At 42.7% G+C, this 22,109-nt stretch overlaps 1 protein-coding gene across 6 annotated transcripts in view; it reads right to left on the minus strand.

Moving 5' to 3' along the window:
- KLHL29 (kelch like family member 29) overlaps positions 1-22,109 on the minus strand; it is a 605,712-nt gene that overhangs the window by 21,134 nt on the left and 562,469 nt on the right. For all 6 annotated transcript variants that reach the window (XM_084623316.1, XM_084623313.1, XM_084623312.1 and 3 more), the window contains 2 exons: positions 14,648-14,841; positions 1,375-1,519 (listed from right to left, as the gene is read on the minus strand). In XM_084623316.1, the coding sequence (XP_084479442.1) occupies positions 1,375-1,519; positions 14,648-14,841 (339 nt within the window). The remainder of the gene's footprint in view (positions 1-1,374; positions 1,520-14,647; positions 14,842-22,109) is intronic.

The following is a 22,109-nucleotide window of genomic DNA, read 5'->3' on the forward strand; positions in this document are numbered from 1 at the left end:
TTTAGCAGTGGGCTTCGCCTGCCCACTTCATGGATCCCAATAAGGCTACTCTGCTGTACCCAACTGGCCTGGGTCTATCACAGTGGTTAATTCTGTGTTGTTAAATAACATCTGCATTTTTTTATTTACTTAAAATCCTAGATAATGAGGCAACTCATGTAAACTGCAGCACACCCTTTATTTCTGGTTTACAATCTTTAAAGAAAAATATCATTAACTACTGTCTGAACACAGTGGGGTTCTCCTCAGTTCAATTTCACTCTTGAGGAACAATGAAAATCTGTAATTAGCACAGAAACAGCAGGAACACAGTGGCTTTGGCTGGAAGTTGGCGTGTGATTTTTTTAATCTGTTTGCTCCGGGACAAAATTCAGCTCAGCAGTGAAAAAGAGGGCGCTCTTTTAAATATAAAAAATGTGGAACTAACATTTGATATGGCTTCTTCGATTTTTTTAGGTGGTTTCTGTCCTTATTTTGAAACCAAAAATAAAATCCAAGAGGAGTTTTTAAAAATATACGTTTGGGCACGTGTTACCAATGATGCAGTGTGGCTCCATCGCTAAGGAGCTGCCTTGGTGGTCAGGAGAGGTGGCTTCTATGGCTAAGATTTTATTATGGTTATTTTTAGTAAAAGTCCTGGACACAAGCAATAAACAAAAATTCATGGATGCTGTGACTGTTCTGTGACTTTCGCTGCTGCGGCTCCATGGTTTCCCCCACCACTGTGGTGACGGGGAGCAGCAGGGTTCTCTCTCCTCCCTCCCCGCAAGGCTGTCCCTGGTCAACAGAACCCTGAGGAAGGCCCCCCGAGGAGGCTGTTGCCTGTCGCTGGAAACCTGCAGGGGGCCCTGAGGGGGCTGTCACCTGTTGCTGGAACCCTTCCAAGGCCACACTGGCTGGCAGCTCCAGTCCCGCAGCCCCAGGGACTGAAGCAGAAAATGTCAGGGAGGTCTCTGGAAATGATGGATTTTGTGATTTTTGTGATCTCTGTGACAAAAACATAGCCTTACCCATGTGAACTGAATATTATCATCCCCATTTTACAGATAGGTAAACTGACACACAGAGCATTTGTATGGCTTGCCCTGAGGTCATGCAGCCTGTCAGTTGCAAAGTACTGATTAGAACCCAAGAGTTCGGCCTCTCTGTCTCTCATTGCAAATCATGGTACTCAAATATTAAGGGACAAATGTTCAGTATGATGCACAAGGACATTAAAATACACCCCTAGGTATGTATAATGAAGATGAATAAAAACATATTGTATACATCTCCCTTCCCGCTGCCACTCTCACTATTATTATTATGTAGTCATTTTTTTTCCAGTAGAAAATACTGAGGTACTGGTAATTCAATCTTAATGGTTTTTCTCACCTGCAGAACTGCCTGGAGTGGTTCATGTTGGGACCTGCTTTAATATTGCCTTTCTCTGGGTCATAGATGGTGGTTGCTCTTGCATAAGCTCCTCCAAGAATAAAGATGAACCCATTGAGAGTGACTGCAGGAGCATATTTGTTATCTGTCAATGGAAAGCAATACTGAGATCAGTTTCTAGGCTCAGGTTTGGAGTTGTTTTTGTTTAGAGATAAGGCACACTTCTCTAAACCTCCAAGGCTAGGGAAAGAAAAATGAGGAAATCTTTTTTGTTTTTATTCTTTTCTCCTAAACTTCTCAAAGGCACTTTCAAAGTTCATCATCAGTCCTTCATTCCCCAGTAACCTCCCCGCCCAACTGGTAAAGTTACAATTATCCTCTCCAAACCCTAACTGAGCCACAGTGAAAGCTCTGTTCTTGTATCTGAAATTAATGTGTCAACTTGTTGCAGAGTTTTGAATTGCTGCAAATCTTAACTCACTTTCCATTCCTGAGCAGTGGCTCAGTACAGATGAACCCTAGAGCAAAGTATCCCACTTCTTAATAGTATTAAAAATAGATTATCCTTTATTAATAGATTATCCTTTATTAATAGATTCCTTTTTTGCTTGTGGGTGGGTCCCAACACATCTAAGCATATTTTCTGGGGCCTAACATTTCTCCCTTAATCTTTCCTGCAAACATAACCTAGAGCATGTTCTGCAGCTGCCACTGACTTCAACTGGAGTTGTGAGTGCTCAGCATTTGTGACATGTTAGGCGCCAAATGTCCTAAACTGATTTCTATTAAAGTTTCCAGGGAATGCTTTAACACTGCGGCGTTATCTGCAGAGTTATCAGATGATACCTGGTAAAGTTAACCATATCATTATTTTAATAAATAATTTGTGAAATTTAGCTAGCAGACTTGTTCCATATATCCCTATTATAATACATCATATGCTTATACATGCTTTAAGCATGCTGGCTGATATTTTCCATGCCTGGCATTTGTCTCAGGCATTTCCACTAAAATGGTCCAGCAGTTTCCAGGAACGAGATTGTTGGTCTGCACATATTAAAAAACTTCTCAAATCTTGAGTTGAGACGTTCTAGCACCTCCGTGCTTTGGATCAGGGACTTGTAATTTGGCAGAGTGACAGGAACAACCCTTTTTCTGTTCCAGTGAAAAGGTGCCCAAATTTGGCCAAGTTATAAGCCTCTGAGAAATCTCAGTTCGCACATGCTCAGTAGAATTTGGCAGCTAGTCTCTGAAGATTCATTCTGCACTAGACGAAAGGGAGAGGCTGGGGGCGGGGCTGAAGAATCTGTAACCACTAGACCACACGCTCATCCAGAACCTGCAACTGAACCAAGGCGTCCCGAGTCTTAACATTTCTTTATGGGTCAGTAAATAGCTGGGAAATCAATAGCAAAGTATGTGTCCCCACCCCTCTGCAGTGGCAGGACCATGTAGACAACAACAGTACTGCACCAGCTACTGAGGTAGCTCAGGTGGTAGAGGCCTGTGCTATGGATCTAGAGACCCCAGCTCTACATGGGGAGTCAATATGGTTCCAGGTGAGGGGATATTTTTCTTTTCATTTTTAATTTTTTTTAAAACATAGAATGTTACACACAAAACAAACCCCCAAAACTATGTTAAAAGAACATTATCAAGGTCAAAGCACTCAGAGGTTAGGAAATGCCTGAATTAAGGTTGCCTCTTAAACCTTAAGTCAGCCCTCTTGTGTGTATGCCTTATGGTAGTACGTGAGTGTGTATTTAAAATCTGTATCATGAGGCATATGCACACAGAACAGAATTAAGAAAACTTTCATTCAGGCATTTCCTCACTTGTGAGTAGATTTACTTTAATGACAGGTTTCAGAGTAGCAGCCATGTTAGTCTGTATCCGCAAAAGGAAAAGGAGGACTTGTGGCACCTTAGAGACTAACAAATTTATTTGAGCATAAGCTTTCATGAGCTACAGCTCACTGCATCCGATGAAGTGAGCTGTAGCTCACGAAAGCTTATGCTCAAATAAATTTGTTAGTCTCTAAGGTGCCACAAGTCCTCCTTTTCGATTTACTTTAAGTGGACTTTTTTATTTCAATGTGAGTTGCATGCATGCTTAAAGTTAAGCACATGCTTATGCGCTTGTCTTGAACAGGGCCTAAGTTAGTTTCCTTGCAAAGACTACACTGAAAGTAAGTGGCTGTGATGTGATGCATGCTATTGTTCAAGTTTTAGCAGGAAAGACTCCTGCAGAAAGTTGGGCTACAGTATATGCTCAAACTTTTAGTTTCAGCCTCCAGGGGTCATTGCATGTCAGCTGTCTGTGTGCAGTTAGTAAAGTGACCCAACTGTAGAAAGTACTGAAATGGCTAAAGCAAGTTACTGGAAAAGACAGAAGGAGTCTGTTGCTAACCAAGTATCTATATGCATATGTCAAAAAACACAAATGTACCCTTCAGAAAATGTCATCGCTCTTTGTGATTTAAAAAAAAAAATAGAAAGCTGGGAAGAAACTAATTCACTTAGAAGACAGAACAATATCTTCTCAACTCCACTAAGCCATTGTAACATAGCAGAAAGACTTATCTGTCCTAACACCTCTTATCCCACATGTTTCAAAATCAAAACGTGTGAGTGTGTGTTCTCTATATTTAACTATCACATTTTTCTGGTCTCTTTCTGGATAACATTCTGCAAGAGAGTGTATAGAGCCCACAAAGAGAGCTCAGAATTAAACGTCCAAATCTCACAGGAAAATTATTTTGGGCTTCCTCAAGGCAGAAGTAATAACTTCTCAGGAGGCTGAATTGCTGCCTTCATATTCCAATTTATCAGCAAAAAAGAGGAAACCCCCTTGGTTATTTAAATAGTGATACTTTTCTCTTTTTAAATAAGCGGATGGGCTGGTTCTCATTCTTTGGCTAGAGTCAATCAACTTTGATTCCTATCACTATTTTCAGTATTTCACCTATTCATAATCTTTTATTGTTTTCAACTTTAGCCACAATTTCTAAGTAAGTACAAAGTAAATTTGAGAGGAAGAGATTTCTCCTACTGGTTTCAGGAAGGGAGAAGTTCATAGCAAGCAAACTCTTGATCTCTGGTGAGGACTTTATATTACAAAAATATAAGGGAACCCCACAGAGATGGGGATCAGAAAAGATATAAACCAACATATTTTGTATTACTGTGGCTGCAGTAAACTCCCACAGGTACCACTGATTTATCTCCAAGCTCGTAATTTCCCCTTAGACTTCATGGTTTGATAACCAAATTTGGTCTTCCAGTTTCTTCCAGGTGAATGGCCAATATCCATCCTTAGCTCTCACATCACTTAGATGCCACCAATTCCCCTTCCCTTCTCAATTTTCCTCTTCAAGGTTGGACAACCTTATTCAAACACTCCACATGCTCCATTCCACCCCCCCCACCCCCCGCTTAAAGGTCACTTGCTAGCAGGTTAGTGATGAAACCAGATACTAATTGTCCAAAGCCATGTTTTGACTGGGCCTTTTTGATGATGATGATGATGATGGATATGTCGTTGAGCTCCCATGAACAGACAGCTTGGGCCACATCACTGAGGAACAAAACCAAAGCACTCTATATATTAAGTGGTTAGTGGGGATGGGTAAATGGGGAGGGGGGGAAAAGGAGGAGGAAGGGGTTAGGGTGACCAAACATCCCATTTTAGCCAGGACAGTCCCTTTCTTAAGCCCTGTCCCGGCCGTCCTGATTTTTTTGGCAAAAGTGGGCATTTGCCGCATTTGCTCTTGCCAAACGGATCAAGTTGGCAAGAGTAAATGGGACAAATGCCCACTTTTGTCAAAAACGTGGGGTGTGGGGGAATATGCAGGGGAGGGGGTGAGCAGCGATGCCAGCCCCAGCCTTTGGGAAATATGGTCATCCTAGAAGGGGCTGAAAGAGAAATGAGTTGTCATTTCCACAAAGAACCCTTTCAGCAGCAGTTTGAAGACATCTGGACACTTTAATCCACTTCCTGTCATAAAATCTAAATTGGAAACTGTCCAGTATTCCATGAATAGTTTTTGCAACAGAAAGTTAGTTGAGATTTAAATGCAAAAAAAGAAGTAAGAATTTTTTTTAAATGGTAGGAAAAAGTCCCCTGCTTTATTATTTCCCCCTATAATTTTGCTAAGAACTATTGTTCAAAGTGGAAGAACTCACTTCATAACTCCATTCACTGCAATTGTTGCTCTTAAAAATAAAGGGGGAGTTTAAACTCAGTGAGTGATATTCTTTTAGCAATAAGCCATTCCAGAATGTGGTTTGTACTTGTAGGAACTCACTGGGCAGGTGCACTTCTTGGGTGGTTGAAAATCTAGCCTATCTGAGACATATACCAATAACCTCAAAATAACAATATGTTCCCTCTGGTGTGACTTATGGCTACAGTATCACATTAATAAACTATATATTCAGTAAGACAGAATTCTAAAATGTCCTGCTGCACTCAGCAACTGCTGAAAGATCTTACATTGCATTCCAAACCAGTGCTTGGTTACAGCCTGAAATGGTATTAAAATGAATGGCGGAAATGATCCCTGTTGTAAACATCTTATTGAAATCACACCAGCCAAAACATTTTTTTCAGAAAAATGCTGGCACGCCACTTGTATGACTGTATCCAGATATTATTCCTACTGAATAGTCTACTGAATTCCTTATGAGGTGAATATATGTATGCTTATGAAACAGACTGGAAAACTAGTTAATGGAAACCAAATCTGTTTTAAAACTGCGTGTCTCCACTTCTCCCTGCATACCTAAGGCAGAAAAACTCATGATTTGTGTAGCAAATCAACATACAGGAATGGGATAAGATGACATCCCTCAGCAGCCCAGAGATGGCAGTCTGATTCTTAACATAGCTTGTGAGGTCTGAACTGCAAATATTGTAATTAGCAGCTAGTTCTCAGATTTCAGACATTTGGCAAGGAGCTGCTGCAGCTCCTTGAGGCCAGTGTCCTCGTGGGAACAGGAGGCAAGGAGAGAAGGGGAATGAGTACTATACCGCTGACCAAGCACACACCCAACTTCGGATCAATGGAGAGTGCACCAGAGGTGACAGTGCAGAAAATCTAAAGAGGAGGGGTGAGCAAATCTAGGGACTAACAGAAGGGGTAAGAACCACAAATTCCATGCTCATCTAAACCACATAGCTAACTGGCACTTGCTCCCTCTCTCTCTAATATAAGATTTTTGTTTACTATATAGTAGGTCATGATGTTCTTCCAGAGGACAGGTAATACACCACAGGCACTTAAATGAATCCTTAGCAAAGTCTCTTGCCTTCAGTCACAACAGTACCTTTTTTCTGTATGAAGGAAATCTGTATTTTTCTAAAGCAAGATGCTTGTAGCTCACGGAAGCTTACGCTCAAATAAATTTGTTAGTCTCTAAGGTGCCACATGTCCTCCTTTTCTACCTGAAATAGTGTGTTCAATTCCGGACACCAACTAACCAAGAAAATACTGATGAACTGGAGGGCATTAGAGGACCGCAACAAAACAGATCATGAGGCTGGAGGGATTGACTTGCAAAAGACCAGAAGAGCTGAAATGTTACCAGCTTTGGTAAACGGAGACCTTAATAAATATTGAAACACCAAGGAGGGAGAGGCATTATTTAGAGTGGTACATGTGGATTATAGCCAAGTGAACTGAAGAAAAAGAAAATTGAGGTTTAACACTGGGAAAAAATTCTGAGATCTAGTTCTATGTAGCATAGCTTCCCAAGGGACGTGGTGGAAGCGCTAGAAAATATGCTGTCTGGAACAGTCCAGCCCTGGCAGAAGGATGGACTAGAGAGTCTTCTGTATGACCTTCTTGTCCCTGCTTTCTCTGATCCTGAATTTCTAAAAGAAAATCACAGGAATTGTTACTCCTTTAAATTAAAAAAGACAAAATCAGCCCTGGAATTATGAAGTAGATATTGTCTTCAAAGTGTTCACGACAGCCTTAGTGCTCTGACTGAACACTCAGGCGGGGCATAGAATTAGCTGGTTAAGTCTCTCAGACATTCCTATGAAGCGGTGATGAAGCTCCTCAGAGACCTGGCCTCAGATCTTTCCCTAGTATCTAAATTGCTGTTTACCGTGCGCTGTCTCGGCACATTCCAGAAAGCAGTGATACCCACCATGGGAGAAAAGGATGCCAAGCACATCTTTGGCCTACATGCGAACGCCTCTAGTGCCTGTCTGCCCTTTCTGAGGCAAAAGAGTGAACAACATAGCCCTCTATACCTGAGATCCTCTTGAGAGAAACAGCCAGAAACAAATTGAAATGATAGTTGGCGTTCTCCTCAGGCTCTAAATGTCTTTCCTTATCCAACCTTACTGAAAGGAATCTAATAGAGCATTGCCATCTTCACCAAGAGAAAGTTTCCATGACAACAAATCACTGAGGAGCTGGTAGAGACTTGTGCAAGCCCCTGGTTAGCAGAGAGAGCCACAAAAGCAAAATTTAGGCTTCCATTTTAGTAAAAAAAAAGTAAGTTTCTAGCCCTTTTCTTCCAAAATGTGAACTGATATAAATCAACACAGCCAGGGGAGGTTGGCAGGTGCAGCAGGAGAATGTGTGAAGGGGAAGGTGTGTGCGTTGGGGTAAGATCCTGCCAAACACAGTCTGTGTGTCAAGGAAACCACTGAGCTTGGGCATAGCCAAAGAATGATCTCACATTCCCTCCTTCAAATCCTTAGGCCAGCTCTGATTATAATGGTGTGATCAAGGCAATGGGAATCTGATACAGGAGTAGGGGGATGGAATTAATTGATAGGGCCTGACTGGAAATGTTAAGACTGGCTCATCCTGTTGACAGTTTCAGCCCTCTCAGAGGCTGGGACTGAACTGACAGGTTGCACCAGCTATTGCCAGGGCAGTTGCTACTGGGTAATCCCTTTTTGTATTTCTATGCACCTGCCCCGACAAGAGCTTTCTAGAACACATGGGAGACATCAGATGTAGTCCCATGAAATCATCCTAGATGCAAGGAAAGGAAGCCAAGCTGCAGCTGCACTGAATGGCAATCCTGCAGCCCCTATCCCTTCCTGCCAGTGCTTGCCTGCTCAGTCTGAAGAGCAGGCATTGGGAAGGCACCTGGAGCCCTGTTCTCTCACTCAAAAGCCGGGGGAGGCCCATCTCCATCCACCAGTCTGGGGAGAACTTCTGCAGTCAGGGGAGAGCTACCCACCTTAAGAACAGAGGGGAAACTCCACCAGTGAGGCAGCTAGGGAAACAGAGGGTGGACACTTGCCAGAACTGAGTCCTAAAGTCACCACCCCTTGCCACCATGTGAGAGTTTTAGCTGAAAACTAGGGGGGAACCTAATGATCCAGAGATGGACATGGTATAAGAAATTAGATTTAGACTAGATACCAGAAATGTGCTTGGGTCCCTGACCTGTGCTTTCCCACACCACTTACCAGATTTTAAAATTTAACTATGGAGATAGGTAAATAAAACTCCTATTTTGCATATAAACTGTGGGCAGCTTTAAATGGAAAACCCACTCAGAAACACAAATCAAAACTTATAGTTACATTAATGTAGGCAACTGATTATTTGATATTGCATAAAGGGTACATTTTAGTGCCCTAGCATTAGACACGAAGTGAACTAAAACACAAAGTGACAAGATGATTATGCTTATTTACAATCACTGACTTCAGTATGTCTATAGTGGTCTTGTTAAAAAAGACAAGCCTTAGGACGTTGTGCATAAAATACATTTTCTTCAGCTCTGCAAGGACAGCATAGCAAGAAATGAAAAGGTAAGCAGTGCAAGTATGAATGCTGGTTTGATTTTGTGGCACTACATTTACCCAGAATTGTTACTAAGTGGCAGCTTTGTTAGATGTTAGGACTGGGAAGAAGAGATGTGAGACTGTTTAACTAAAGAATCCTGCCAATCAACAGCATCTCAAGTCCACAAAGGGTATGTCTACTTTGCAATGAAAAACGTGGGGCTGGCCCAGGCCACTTATTTGGGCTCACAGGGCTCAGGCTAAGGGGCTGTTTAATTGCGGTGTAGATGTTCGGGTTCGGACTGGAGCCTGGGCTCTAGAACCCTGCACGGTGAGAGGGTCCCAGAGCTCAGTCCACAGCCCAAGCCTGAATGGCTACACCACAATTAAATGGCTCCTTGGCCCAAGCACTGTGAGTCCGAATCAGAAGGCATGGGTCAGGCACAGAGTGTCTAACTGCAGTGTAGACAAAACCTTACAGACTCCACTGAGTATATTTCCAGGTCTGCAGTCATCAAAAAGTTATTACTGCTGATAACTATTTCGTGACCTATGGGAAACATGTTTCAGTCCTACTGCACAAGTATTTCATTTGGTACACTTACTGGCAGGCTCAGCAGAGAAGCCAGGGATTAAATGAATGTAGACCTTCTTATTCCTAGGAGAAATCTAAGTGGCATAGATTGGAGGCAGATTGGCTGGGCTGTGTGAAAGAGCTCACAATATTGTTGTCTATGCTGTATCTGTTCTATGGAGAGAGTACTTTGGTCTCCAGCTTGTTTCACTAGCATTGAGATAATTTAAAACAAATTACTTCCCTAAAATGCCAACATTCTTGCCAAGGTTGGCTTGGATAGGTTAGCACCCGACTTCTTGGAAGTAATGGACTTACAAGTATGAGCTACCGTATGTCAGACCGTTCCCAGAGAGTAGTTATCAGTGGTTCACAGTCAAGCTAGAAGGGCATAACGAGTGGGGTCCTGTAGGGATCAGTTCTGTATCCAGTTCTGTGCAGTATCTTCATCAATTATTTAGATAATGGCATAGAGAGTACACTTATAAAGTTTGCAGACGATACCAAGCTGGCGGGGTTGCAAGTGCTTTGGAGGATAGGATTATAATTCAAAATGATCTGGACAAACTGGAGAAATGGTCTGAAGTAAACAGGATGAAATTCAATAAGGACAAATGCAAAGTACTCTATGTAGGAAAGAATGATCAGCTGCACACATACAGAATGGGAAATGACTGCTTAGGAAGGAGTACTGCGGAAAGGGATCTGGGGGTCATAGTGGACCACAAGCTAAATATATGTCAAGAGTGTAACACTGTTGCAGAAAAAACCAAACATCATTCTGGGATGTATTAGCAAGAGTGTTGTAAGCAAGACACAAGAAGTAATTCTTCTGCTCTACTCTGCGCTGATTAGATCTCAGCTGGCGAATTGGGTTCAGTTCTGGGCACCTTTCAGGAAAGATGTGTACTAATTGGAGAAAGTCCAGAGAAGAGCAACAAAAATGATCAAAGGACTAGAAAACATGACCTATGAGGGAAGATTGAAAAAACTGGTTTCAGAGTGGCAGCCGTGTTCATCTGTATCAGCAAAAACAACGAGGAGTCCTTGTGGCACCTTCGAGACTAACAAATTTATTTGGGCACAAGCTTTCGTGAGCTAAAACCCACTCATCAGATGCATGGAATGAAAAATACAGTAAGCAGTATAAATATTACAGCACATGAAAAGATGGGAGTTGCCTTACCAAGTGGGAGGTCAGTGCTAATGAGGCCAGTGCCATTAAGGTGGAAGTGGCCTATTCTCAACAGTTGACGAGAAGGTGTGAGTATCAGCAGAGGGAAAATTACTTTTTGTAGTGATCCATCCAGTCCCAGTCTTTATACTGCTGACTGTATTTTTCACTACATGCATCTGATGCAGTGGGTTTTAGCCCATGAAAGCTTATGCCCATATAAATTTGTTCGTCTCTAAGGTGCCACAAGGACTCCTCATTGGGTTTTTTGTTTTTTTAAATTGGGTTTGTTTAGTCTGGAAAAGAGAAGATTGAGAGGTGACATGATAATAGTTTTCAAGTACATAAAAGATTGTTACAAGGAGGAGGGAGAAAATTTGTTCCTAACCTCTGAGGACAGGACATGAAGCAATGGGCTTAAATTGCAGCAAGGGAGGTCTAGGTTAGACATTAGGAAAAACTTCCTAACTGTCAGAGTGGTTAAGCCTGGAATAAATTGCCTACGGAGGTGGTGGAATCCCTATCATTGGAGATTTTTAAGTGCAGGTTAGACAAACATCTGTCAGGCACAGTCTAGACAATACTTAGTCCTGCCATGAGTGCAGGGGAGTGGACTGGATGATCTCTCGAAGTCCCTTCCAGTCCTATCATTTTATATTTGCCCACCCTGCATTCTCGCCACTGATTACCTTAGAATCACAGACTGGTTTTAAACTCGTATTAGTGGTTGTGAAAAAAGCCCTTTAAAGGGTTGGTCCTGGTTACATACAAGAGCTGCTTGTATTCTGGGAATCTGAGCACACATAACACTTATTTAAAGAGCCCATTATCTTATCTAAGGTCAACAGAGCACCACATTTTTACTATGGGCATGAAATACTGGAATTAATCCCATTTTCCTTTTATAAAAAGACCACCAAGTCCCATTCTCTCTGCCTTTGTTTTTTGCATTGTTCATCACATTGAATGTGGAATGTCATTCTCCTGTACAGAGTCCCCCAACCTTTAGTGGGAGGACATTTTATCAGTGTGGTTACTACTACTACTTAGCAGTTGCAAAAATTAAGTATATTTTCAATAATCTCAGGGCCTTTTGATCAAGCATAGTATCACTAGCAGAGATGTCCTCCAGTAGGGGTGCAATTTTTTCAGTCTCTTGTGTTAAACGACTTTATAAATTTGCAAATAAATTGGCCGTATTTATTTCCCAATAAAAATCACAGAACGTTACACTTTCAGAATATTGTTAACTCACTACTTACATTTTCTCAAAAAAAGCACAGATACCATCCCCCACACCCATCGATGGTTTTGATGTATTTTTTGTTAGGAAATAATACAATTTATTTGAAAATGTATGATGTACCCATCTTGGGATATTTTTGGATGATTTTTCCAAGCACGCACGGCCTTGACACGTGCTAGACAATATAATGAGTCCAGGGAATGAATTCTCAGCTACTGCGGCACTTGTACTAGTTTGGTAAGGAAAAGGAATACTTTTTTGCATAATACATTCATTTTTGCAGTATGCTCTGAGCACAGAAAAACCTCATAATGTCACTCAGTCGATTATATGAACAGCAGCCGTTGTGTCCATGTGATGGAAAAAGCCAGGAAACAGGTTTGTTAGCATTGCTGTAATACATAAATATGATTGTTGGTGGCTGATGCCCTCCTGCTGGGTGCTTCATGCTACATCATATGCATGTCATGTTATGTTAGACTGGACACAAAGAACAGCCAGGGAAAAGGAAAAGAGCAATGCTTTATCCACAGGGGAAGCTATAAACACAGATTTTATAGGTGACAACTGACTCCCCAAGACTTGCTTCTTCCACAATGCCTGAAGTAGGGATGTAGTAAATAAATAAATACATAAATAAAATAATATTAATAATTAATATACAGAAGGGGGGAAAAGTAGTTTATTTTGGACATCCATATGTGCTCAGGCCTAACCTGAATAACCATGTCCTAGTAGTGCTGCACCCTATGGTTGCATCCTATCTAACACTGAGTTTAAAATCTTTAGGCAAGGCACCCTTGGTTTGAAGTGTCAAAAGAGTCCCATGTTCAAAAGCAATTTAGGCCTGGATCTTCAAAGGTGTTCCGGCACTTGGGAGTTCAATGGGAGTTAGACGCCTAAATACGTTTGAGGATCTGGGCCTTAGGAAACTAAGTCTCATTGAAAGTCAATGCTATTTAGACGCCCATGTCACTTTTGAGAATGGATCTTAGGGTCACAGGCGCCAACTTTCCTTGGCGCCGGTGGGTGCTCGCGCCCCCCAGCCCCGACTCCACCCCCTCCCTTCCCCTGTTGGACTCCTCCCCAAATCCCTGTCCCAGCCCTGCCTCTTCCCGAGACCGCCGCGTTCCTCCTCCTCCCCCCTCCCTCCCAGCACTTGCCACGTGAAACAGCTGTTTCAGGGGAGAAGCAGGAAGCAGCGGCGCGCTCAGGGGAGGAGGCGAAGGCAGAGGTGAGCTGGGGCACGGGGGGGCGGGGGGAGCTGCCGGTGGGTGCAGAGCACCCACAGAGTTGGCTCCTATGCTTAGGGAATGTCTACACTGGAGCTGGAGGTGCAATTTTTCAGCCTTCATAGACATACCCGTGCTAGCTCTGATGGAGCTGGTGTGCAAAAAAATAGAAGTCTAGCCACAGTGGCATGAGAGGTGGGAGGGGTTAGCTATTCTAATATGTACATAGGTTCTCAGACGGGATCATACTCAGGGCAGCTAGCCCATCTCTCCACTTGCACCACCACCACCACCATTTTTAGCATGTTAGCTTGATCATAGCTAACGTGTGTATGTCTATTTAAGCTGGAAATTATATCTTCCAGCTCCTGTACAGACATACCATTAGGCTTCTAAGTCACTTAGGGTTATCTCTGTAAATGGATGTAGGTGCCTAAATGCCATTTTAGGTGCACAGGTGCGAAATTTAGATCCTCAAAACCCCTACTTGGCTGCCACCTAACTCTGTAGGCACCTATGTTTCCATTGGTAAAGTCCCCTGGGGCCCTAATTTCTGATGGTGGGCATGCACAAAGCCACCTAAGTCCTGACTCCCAAGCTGCTTGGCACCTAAGTCCCTGCTCTGATGACTATTTAAGAATTTAAAGGATCTAGCCGTTAGGTGCTTTTGAAATTTTTAGTCCCCCGGTTTTTCTATTTGTTCTGTAAGACATGTAGCGCTCGCCTGGGCACTGTAAACATAACTAATAAAAACAGTGCTGGATCTTCATAGTCCACCTGTCTTGTGGATTTTCTATCCTGCAGGGTGAATTCCATTGAACAACATCTGTGAGTTCCTGCAAAAAAGACCTTTGCTTCCTTTGGGACAAGAGGAATTTCAACAACAGTAATAATAATCCATTAAATGAATGGCATTGTTTTAGGCATGAAGTGACATTTGATGGCATAACAAAATGTTAGTACACTGTATAATGTATAGGGTATCCATATCTGTGTTGTTTTCCTTTATGTCCCCACCTTGAACCCAACCCTTCTAGCTAAATAACCAGGGGTATTAATGAGTGTCATTTGCCTTGAGTGAAGGATCCAGACCACTGAATCTCCAGGTTAATATATTACATACTGTTACCAACCCCATCCAGCATTGCTATTACAAACACCTTTTCCTCAGCCTTTTATTAAAGACATCTTTACATTCAGCCCCTTTGGTTTACTTATTTTGTGGTATAGACATTTATATCCTGACATTTATTTCTTTTTTAAATTGTGAAATGCTGATCACTTACCGATCATTGGAGACTCTATAAAACTCCATGCATTAGTCTGAGGGACATATGACTGAAGGACTCCAGCGGCACGACCAGCTTCATTCACCCCACCAAACACGTAGATCTTGCCACCACAAACAGTGGCAGCTGCAGAATGCACAGCCTTTGGCAGAGGAGCTATTGTCTCCCACTGATTGGTGATTGTATCATACCTAAAACAAAAGCAAAAGGAATAAGTCCAGATAATACAGTGATGGATGTGTTGTAAATGCATGACAGATTGACAGATAAAATATACAGAGAGATAGGCAGCTAGGCAGACAGATAAAACAGACCTGAAAACATACCTTCTAACACCAAAGCAATCCAACTGTTTTGGTAGATAATGCCATTAATGCTGCTTTCTAACCTTTAAGAAGATAACGATAAAGGCACAGAGAAAACCAGATCTATTTCTTCATATGCCTCTCAAGCCTAATTATAGCTGGAGCTAAAGAAACTCAGGACATCTTTGTCAAGAAGACTTCCACTAATTAATTTCTATTAATTGGAATACAGTAAGGTTATTCTTGCAAATCATCGTGGTGATATCCAACAGCAACCAGAGGCAGGGAATTGTTAATATACTTGAATTGTTTAGCTTGTGAAGCTCATCTCATCATCAAACATAATACAACATGATAGCTCTTTTTACTCTAGTTAACTAGCCATTAATGCACATTTTGTGCATGTGTAAATTGCCTCCATTTAATTGCCACTGTATGTATCAAGCTACTACTACACTTCATTGCAGGATATTGCAAATGTTAACGGGGAGTTTGCTACTGGAATAAGATTTCCTCATTGCATCCATTTTTAACATGTAGCGCAACAGAAAAGAATATTCATTAGAGCACTAAATTAGTTTTAAGGTCATCAGTATCTGATTTAATTAAGCCATTGACCATAAGGATGTGCAGTTAATAAACAATGGATTAAGATTCATTTTAGACAACGTCCCAAGATCAGACATCTATTTTTTTAAATAATGTGGCAGTGATCCAAAGAGCTCCAGTAAAATGAGCCTGGGAGACAGTGGAAAACAACATGGTTCAATATTTCCATGAAATGGCACATTCAGTCAAATAGTAGTTGCCTAAATGGTAGTAACTCGGAACAGTTGATGACAAACACACAAGCCTTCATCACCCATTCAGAGCTTTGGCTCCTGATCATAGGACGGATGCTTACAACATGCAAATACTCTAGATTCCTGGTCTTCAGAATCTCTTTCTGAAACTGATATATTTGTTCCTAGTGATATTCTCCATTTGTGACACATCTCTCAGTCTGCCAGGGTATGTCTGCACAACATCGGGGGTGAGCCTCCCAGCCCAAGCCCACAGACTTGTATTGGTCAGGCTTGCGTAAGAGCGCTAAAACCAGCTGCGTAGCAACTGTACTCTGACACTACAATTTGGGTGGCAGCTTGAACTCTCAGGCTGCGGTGACAGGGCGGGTTTGAGAGCCCAAGTTCCAGCCTGAGCTGGAACATCAGAACACTGTCTGCGTGGCTATTTTTAATGCACTAATGCAAGCCCCATCCACACAAGTCTGTGGACCCAGCCTGCTCCCAGAGGCAGTGTAGACATACCCACAATGTCCAAACGTGGAACCAAACAAGAGATAAAAGACAGGTAATAGAGCAAGGAGCATAAACTGACAGGAACTGATTTATTTTGCACTAGTAACATTTCAATAAAAATAACTGATCACTATTAATAAATTAATAAAAATGAAAAACCAAAATGGAGGTATATTTTAATCAACTAAAATGAGGGAATTTCCATATAATAAAGAGTACTGAGAAATGCACTTTCTAAAGATTTTCAACTTAATGGCACAGAAAAAAACAGAATCATTAGGAGAAGAAACAGAAAAAATATCAAATAATATGGAGGCAGGAACATACGATGGGGCACAATCCTGTACTAGATCTAATTTTTAAAATTTGGTGCCAAAAATAAGGTACCAACTCTGCATTTGACTACCAAAAGCATCACTTAAAAACTTACGATATAATTGCACAGTGATATAAATCTCATATTTGTATGCAATACTAATAGAATCACAGTACTGGAAGGGATCTTGAGAGGTCATCTAGTTCAGTCCCCTGCACTCATGGCAGGACTAAGTATCATCTAGACCATCCCTGACAGGTGTTTGTCTAACCTGCTCTTAAAAATCTCCAGTGACAGAGATTCCACATCCTCCCTAAGCAATTTATTCCAGTGCTTAACCACCCTGACAGTTAGGAAGTTTTTCCTAATGTCCAACCTAAATTGCCTTTGGTGCAATTTAAGCCCATTGTTTCTTGTCCTATCTTCGGAGGTTATGAAAAACTATTTTTCTCCCTCCTCCTTGTAGCAAACTTTTAGGTATTTGGAAACTGTTATCATGTCCCCTCTCGGTCTTCTTTTCTCCAGACTAAACAAACTCAAGTTTTTCAATCTTCCCTCATAGGTCATGTTTTCTAGACCTTCGCTCATTTCTGTTGCTCTTCTCTGGACTTTCTCCAATTAGTCCACATCTTTTCTGAAATGTGGCACCCAGAACTGGACACAATACTCCAGTTGAGGCCTAATCAACACGGAGTAGAGTGGAAGAATAATTTCTTGTGTCTTGCTTACAACACTCCTGTTAATACATCCATCCATCCCAGAATGATGTTTCCTTTTTTTGCAACAGTTTTACACTCTTGACACATATTTAGCTTGTGATCCTCTATGACCCCCAGGTCCCTTTCTGCAGTAATATTCATGGCAATATTCACTCTCATCCTAAAAAATAGATATGGACAAAATTGTGTAATAAAAATAGTTTGATACACTGCTGGCGGGATACATGTAGCTACCTCTTGTCCCCCAGTAATTCTAGTATTGGTAATTGATCTGTTGCCATCCCTGATTTTATAATGAAAACAACTGATTAATCCTCTTTTTCTTCTTTGCCTTCATCTTGTCCTGGCAATCAGTGTCAGCAGGTCTTGTTCTTCATCTTCAAACATTCTTGTCAAGTGTCTTCCAAGCTGAAAACAACCCTCTTCATGTCCTTCTTAGCATCTTGAACCACCTTCTTCTAGGTCTTGCTCATGGTCTTTGTCATGTGATTACTAGCTCTTGTTCTCTTTGGCCAACATATCCCACATCTCGTCATCTCACATGACGCAGCCATTGCTGTATGCAGTGTTGTTTTAGCAGTGTCAGTCCCAAAATATTAGAGAGACAAGGTGGGTGGTGAGGTAATATCTTTTATTGGACTAACTTCTCTTGGTGAGAGAGACAAGCTTTCAAGCAACACCGAGCTCTTCCTCAGATCTGGGAAAGGTACTCAGAGTGTTGCAGCTAAATACAAGATTAAACAGACTGTTTAGCATAAGTAGTTAGCACTTTATTCTAAGGGACCATTCAAAGTGAAATGGCGCATTATGACCCAGCCATTTCAGTGGATACTCCCTCAGCTTTTCTGTGTTGGGGGCTACCTGCATCATGGCTCATACCATTTCATTGTGTAGCCTATCAGCTCTTCTCTTACCCCGGTGCCCACCTGAGTATTCTCATTTTGTCAGCATGCACTGGTTGTTCCTTTCTCTTCCTCGCTGACCAACATTCCGACCCATAGCATCTGTTTGTGCGATAACATATCTTTAGAAAGATACGCAGTCTTGATTTAAAGGCTTCAAGTGATAGAGAATCCACCATGTCCTTAGGTAACTCGTCCCATGGTTAATTACCATCACTGTAAAAGTATGTGCCTTATTTCTCTAGTCTCAATTTCTCTAGCTTCAGCTTCCAACCATTGGATCTCATGCCTTTTTCCGCTAGATAAAAGAGCTGTCTACTATCAAATATCTCTTGTCCAGGTAGCACAGACACTTGTGGAACATAATCATGTCACCTCTTAACCTTCCCTTTGATAAGCTCAGTAGTTTGATCTTCTTAACTGTCTCTCTGGCATGTTTTCCAATCACCAGATCATTCTGGTTTAACTTCAGTCAACTCCTAAAGTGTCCACACAAGGATTTACACTGAATTAACTACATTGGTTTAAAAACAGAATAAAGCTAAATCAATGCAACTTTCTTGTGCAGAGAAGAATCACAACCAGTTTATCCCTTGGCTTTCTGCTCTTTTCTATTTACAGTCTTCCTTTCATTCTTGTTATTTCCACCTTTAACTTTAACTGCCACTTTTACAATAGTGGTGACTATCTTCTGACACTCTATTCAACTGCTTATAGCCAAGAGAATTAACCTAAAAAATATCCATCTTGATCTCTTTGCTTGACTCAGACCTCTCATTCGACTCTGCTGTTTACAATAATAAATTAAGACTTAATTTACTGGATCCCATCCACCCAAAGGTTTCCCTCTGCAAAATTGCTCACAGTACTTCTGGCTCTCTACTATGCCAATGCTAGCTCCTGCTTTCCTGTTTCCAAGCCTGTCCACACCATTTTCTGGTGGAGGGCCTACCCAAACACTGTGGGTCTATTGGCCTCATCCCAGTTTATGGACTAGACCTGCAAAATAAAAATAACCTTTCTTGTTTTGAAAATTCTGCATTCCCCAGTTTTCCCTCGTAGGACTGATCTTTCTCTCACCTCACTCATCTCATTTAGCATGTGCTTTCTTTCTCTTCCTTTTCCCACAATCTCAGCATTAATGGCAAGACAGGCTTTTACTCTGCAACTTCTGCCCTTTGGAGCAGCTCTCTGCCTTATGAACTCTCCAACTCTTTTCATACCTTATCTGAAAACACGTTTCCCCCCCTTTTCCTCGGCCTCTTAATTTCTCTCCTTCTAAAGTTAAACAGCCTTATGACTAAATGCTTTAATTTATTCACATTATAAAGTCTTTATGTTATCATTATCAATAGTTTATAGACCACCAACCCTTCACTATCTTATACATTATTTAACTTTGGAATACAATTTTCAGGAAGGATGCTATACAAAATAGAGCTTCATTGTGTAGTATCGATCTGCACTCCAGATGGCTCACATGATGTTTAAAATCACATTAATGGTTTTGCTTTTTCATTTCCTTCTGACTGTTCTGAAGATCTTAATGAACTATTCTTGGACAAGGTTCTAGATATAATTTTGTTAAGACATCAATATAACACTGGGTTCTGAAACAGTGTGTAAAATGACAATTACAGATTATTTTATATTTAATTTTTTAAACTGTATTCCATGTGCACATATAAATTGAAGTAGTCAGCCAATTTTAGATAAATCTAGAGGCCCTGTATCAGAACAACATGCTTCATCGTTCAACACCCTTCAGACAGATAATTACTATGAAGTATCCAAATCCATAAACATTTAGCCATATATATAGTCAGCATATACAGCCTTTTCAGCTCTCACGTATTAGGAAGCTCCATCCACTATACAGAAACCCAGTTCACAGATCCTCTTAATTCCTCCATCCGTTATTTATATACAAGCTACAGAATACTCCTGGGGGGATTCTGCGGGACCGTGCACCGGCAGAAAATGCTCATTCCCGTCCCGCAGAATTCCTGTACTTCCTTGGAGAAAATGGCAGGAAAGCCACGTATGTGTGTGTGTGGGGATGACCATGGATGCAGTTTTGTGGGGGCGACTACCCCCCCCAACAGTGGTGAGGCATGGGGGGGCAAACAGGGTTATGTGCCACTGACCCCCCTCATTTCTGCAAGCGCAGAGCTGCCCACCTGAAGGAAAGAGGCAGTGGGGAAGGAAGGGGGGGGGGTGGAATAGGGCAGGGGGAAGGGAATGTGGGATTGAGGGGAGGGGGATGGAGAAGAACAGGGGACAGGGAAATCACGGGGAAGCGGGAGTCCGGCACGCGGTGTCCCCTTGGCAGAAGCTGGGGCTCCCCCGATAAGCAGGCCCATTGAAAGCTCACCCTAAGAAGCCCTATCCCCCTACATCTAGATCCCCCCCAACAAGTCCCTGCCCACACCCAGGCCCCGCCCTCGCTGAGCCCCAACCACCTTCACCTGGATCCCCTGCAGTGTCCCATTGCCTCTGCACCCGAAACCCCCCAACGAGCTCCTGTGCATCCAGATCTCCTACTGGCAGGGGTGAAAATAAGTCGACTGACTTACTGGTATGCTGGGGCCAGCTCTGGCCCCCGGAAGGGGCAGGGCTGAGGGGGTCAGAGCGAGCCCCAGCCCACCCTGTAAGGTAAGTGCACCCCCTTCTCTGCCTTCCCTCCCCACTGGGGTAGCAGCAGCAGCCCAGGGCTCCTGGGGCTATTTAAAGGGACCAGGGTTCCACTGCTTCTACTGCCCAGGTCCTGTAATTAGCCGCTGGAGCCCTGGGGAAGTGGCGAGGCTCCGCGGCTATTTAAAGGACCAGGGTGGCAGAGGCAGCTGGAGCCCCGGCCCTTTAAATAGCTCCTGGAGCCCCCGCTACCCTAGGGCTCTGGGGACTATTTAAGGGGCCTGTGGCTCCCCTGCTTCTACCACCCCAGTCCTTTAAATAGCCCCCCGGAGCCCTGGAGTAGCGGCAGCGGGGCTCCGGTGGCTATTTAAAGGGCCGGGGAGATAGAAGCAGGGGAGCCCCAGGCCCTTTAAATAGCCGCTGGAGCCCCGCAGCTGCTACCCCAGGGCTCCAGCAGCGGGGCTCTGGAGGCAATTTAAAGGGCCTGGGACTCCAGCCACTGCTGGGAGCCCCAGGCCCTTTAAATTGGCCCCTGGGGAAGCTGGGCTGCCCCAGTACGGTGCACCGGCTCTTGCCAGTACGCTGTATCGGGGCGTACCAGCTTACTTTCACCTCTGCCCACTGGGCTTCCTGGACTCAGATTGCCCTACACAGAAACCTCTCATCCCACACCTGGATCCCCCCGCACTAAGCCCCTCCACACTTGTATCCTGGTGGGCTGGGCCTGCCTGTCTACACCTGGTGCAAAGGGGCACGGCCCTTGTGCTGTGTCAAGGTCAGGTGCAGCCTCACTGCCGAGTCCCTGTACTGGGGGAGGTTGGGGATTCAGGGTGCTCTCCCACCTCAATGCAGCCAGTGGTCTGTGCTACCCACTGCCATGCAGGAGCCCCATTTATTTATTGACAAATAAAATCTGCAGAATTTTAAAATATTGTGCACATAATCTTTAATATTTTGGCACAGAATTTCCTCAGGAATAACAGAAGCAGACAGGTTGGTGGGAAAATCTCTCAACTAAACATCTAGGGACTTATTTCCTGTTACAGTCAAAATTGCCAGAGGGGCTCGACTGAGAACTGTAGTGTCATTGCTATTTCCTTAAAGCCCTTCGTCCAAAAACACAGCTCAACAATCCAATCCCACAGAAGACGAGTCTATGTGCGTAAAACATCCATTTCACAGAGTGAGTTTATGATTCAGCTCAGCTGGTATGTACAAATTATTTCAATAAATTAATAAATAATACATTACACATGCTGTTTATTTATATATCTATTCAGGTTTT

Source organism: Lepidochelys olivacea (assembly GCF_965140295.1).
Source record: "Lepidochelys olivacea isolate rLepOli2 genome assembly, chromosome: 3".
Classification (NCBI taxonomy): Eukaryota; Metazoa; Chordata; order Testudines; family Cheloniidae; genus Lepidochelys; species Lepidochelys olivacea.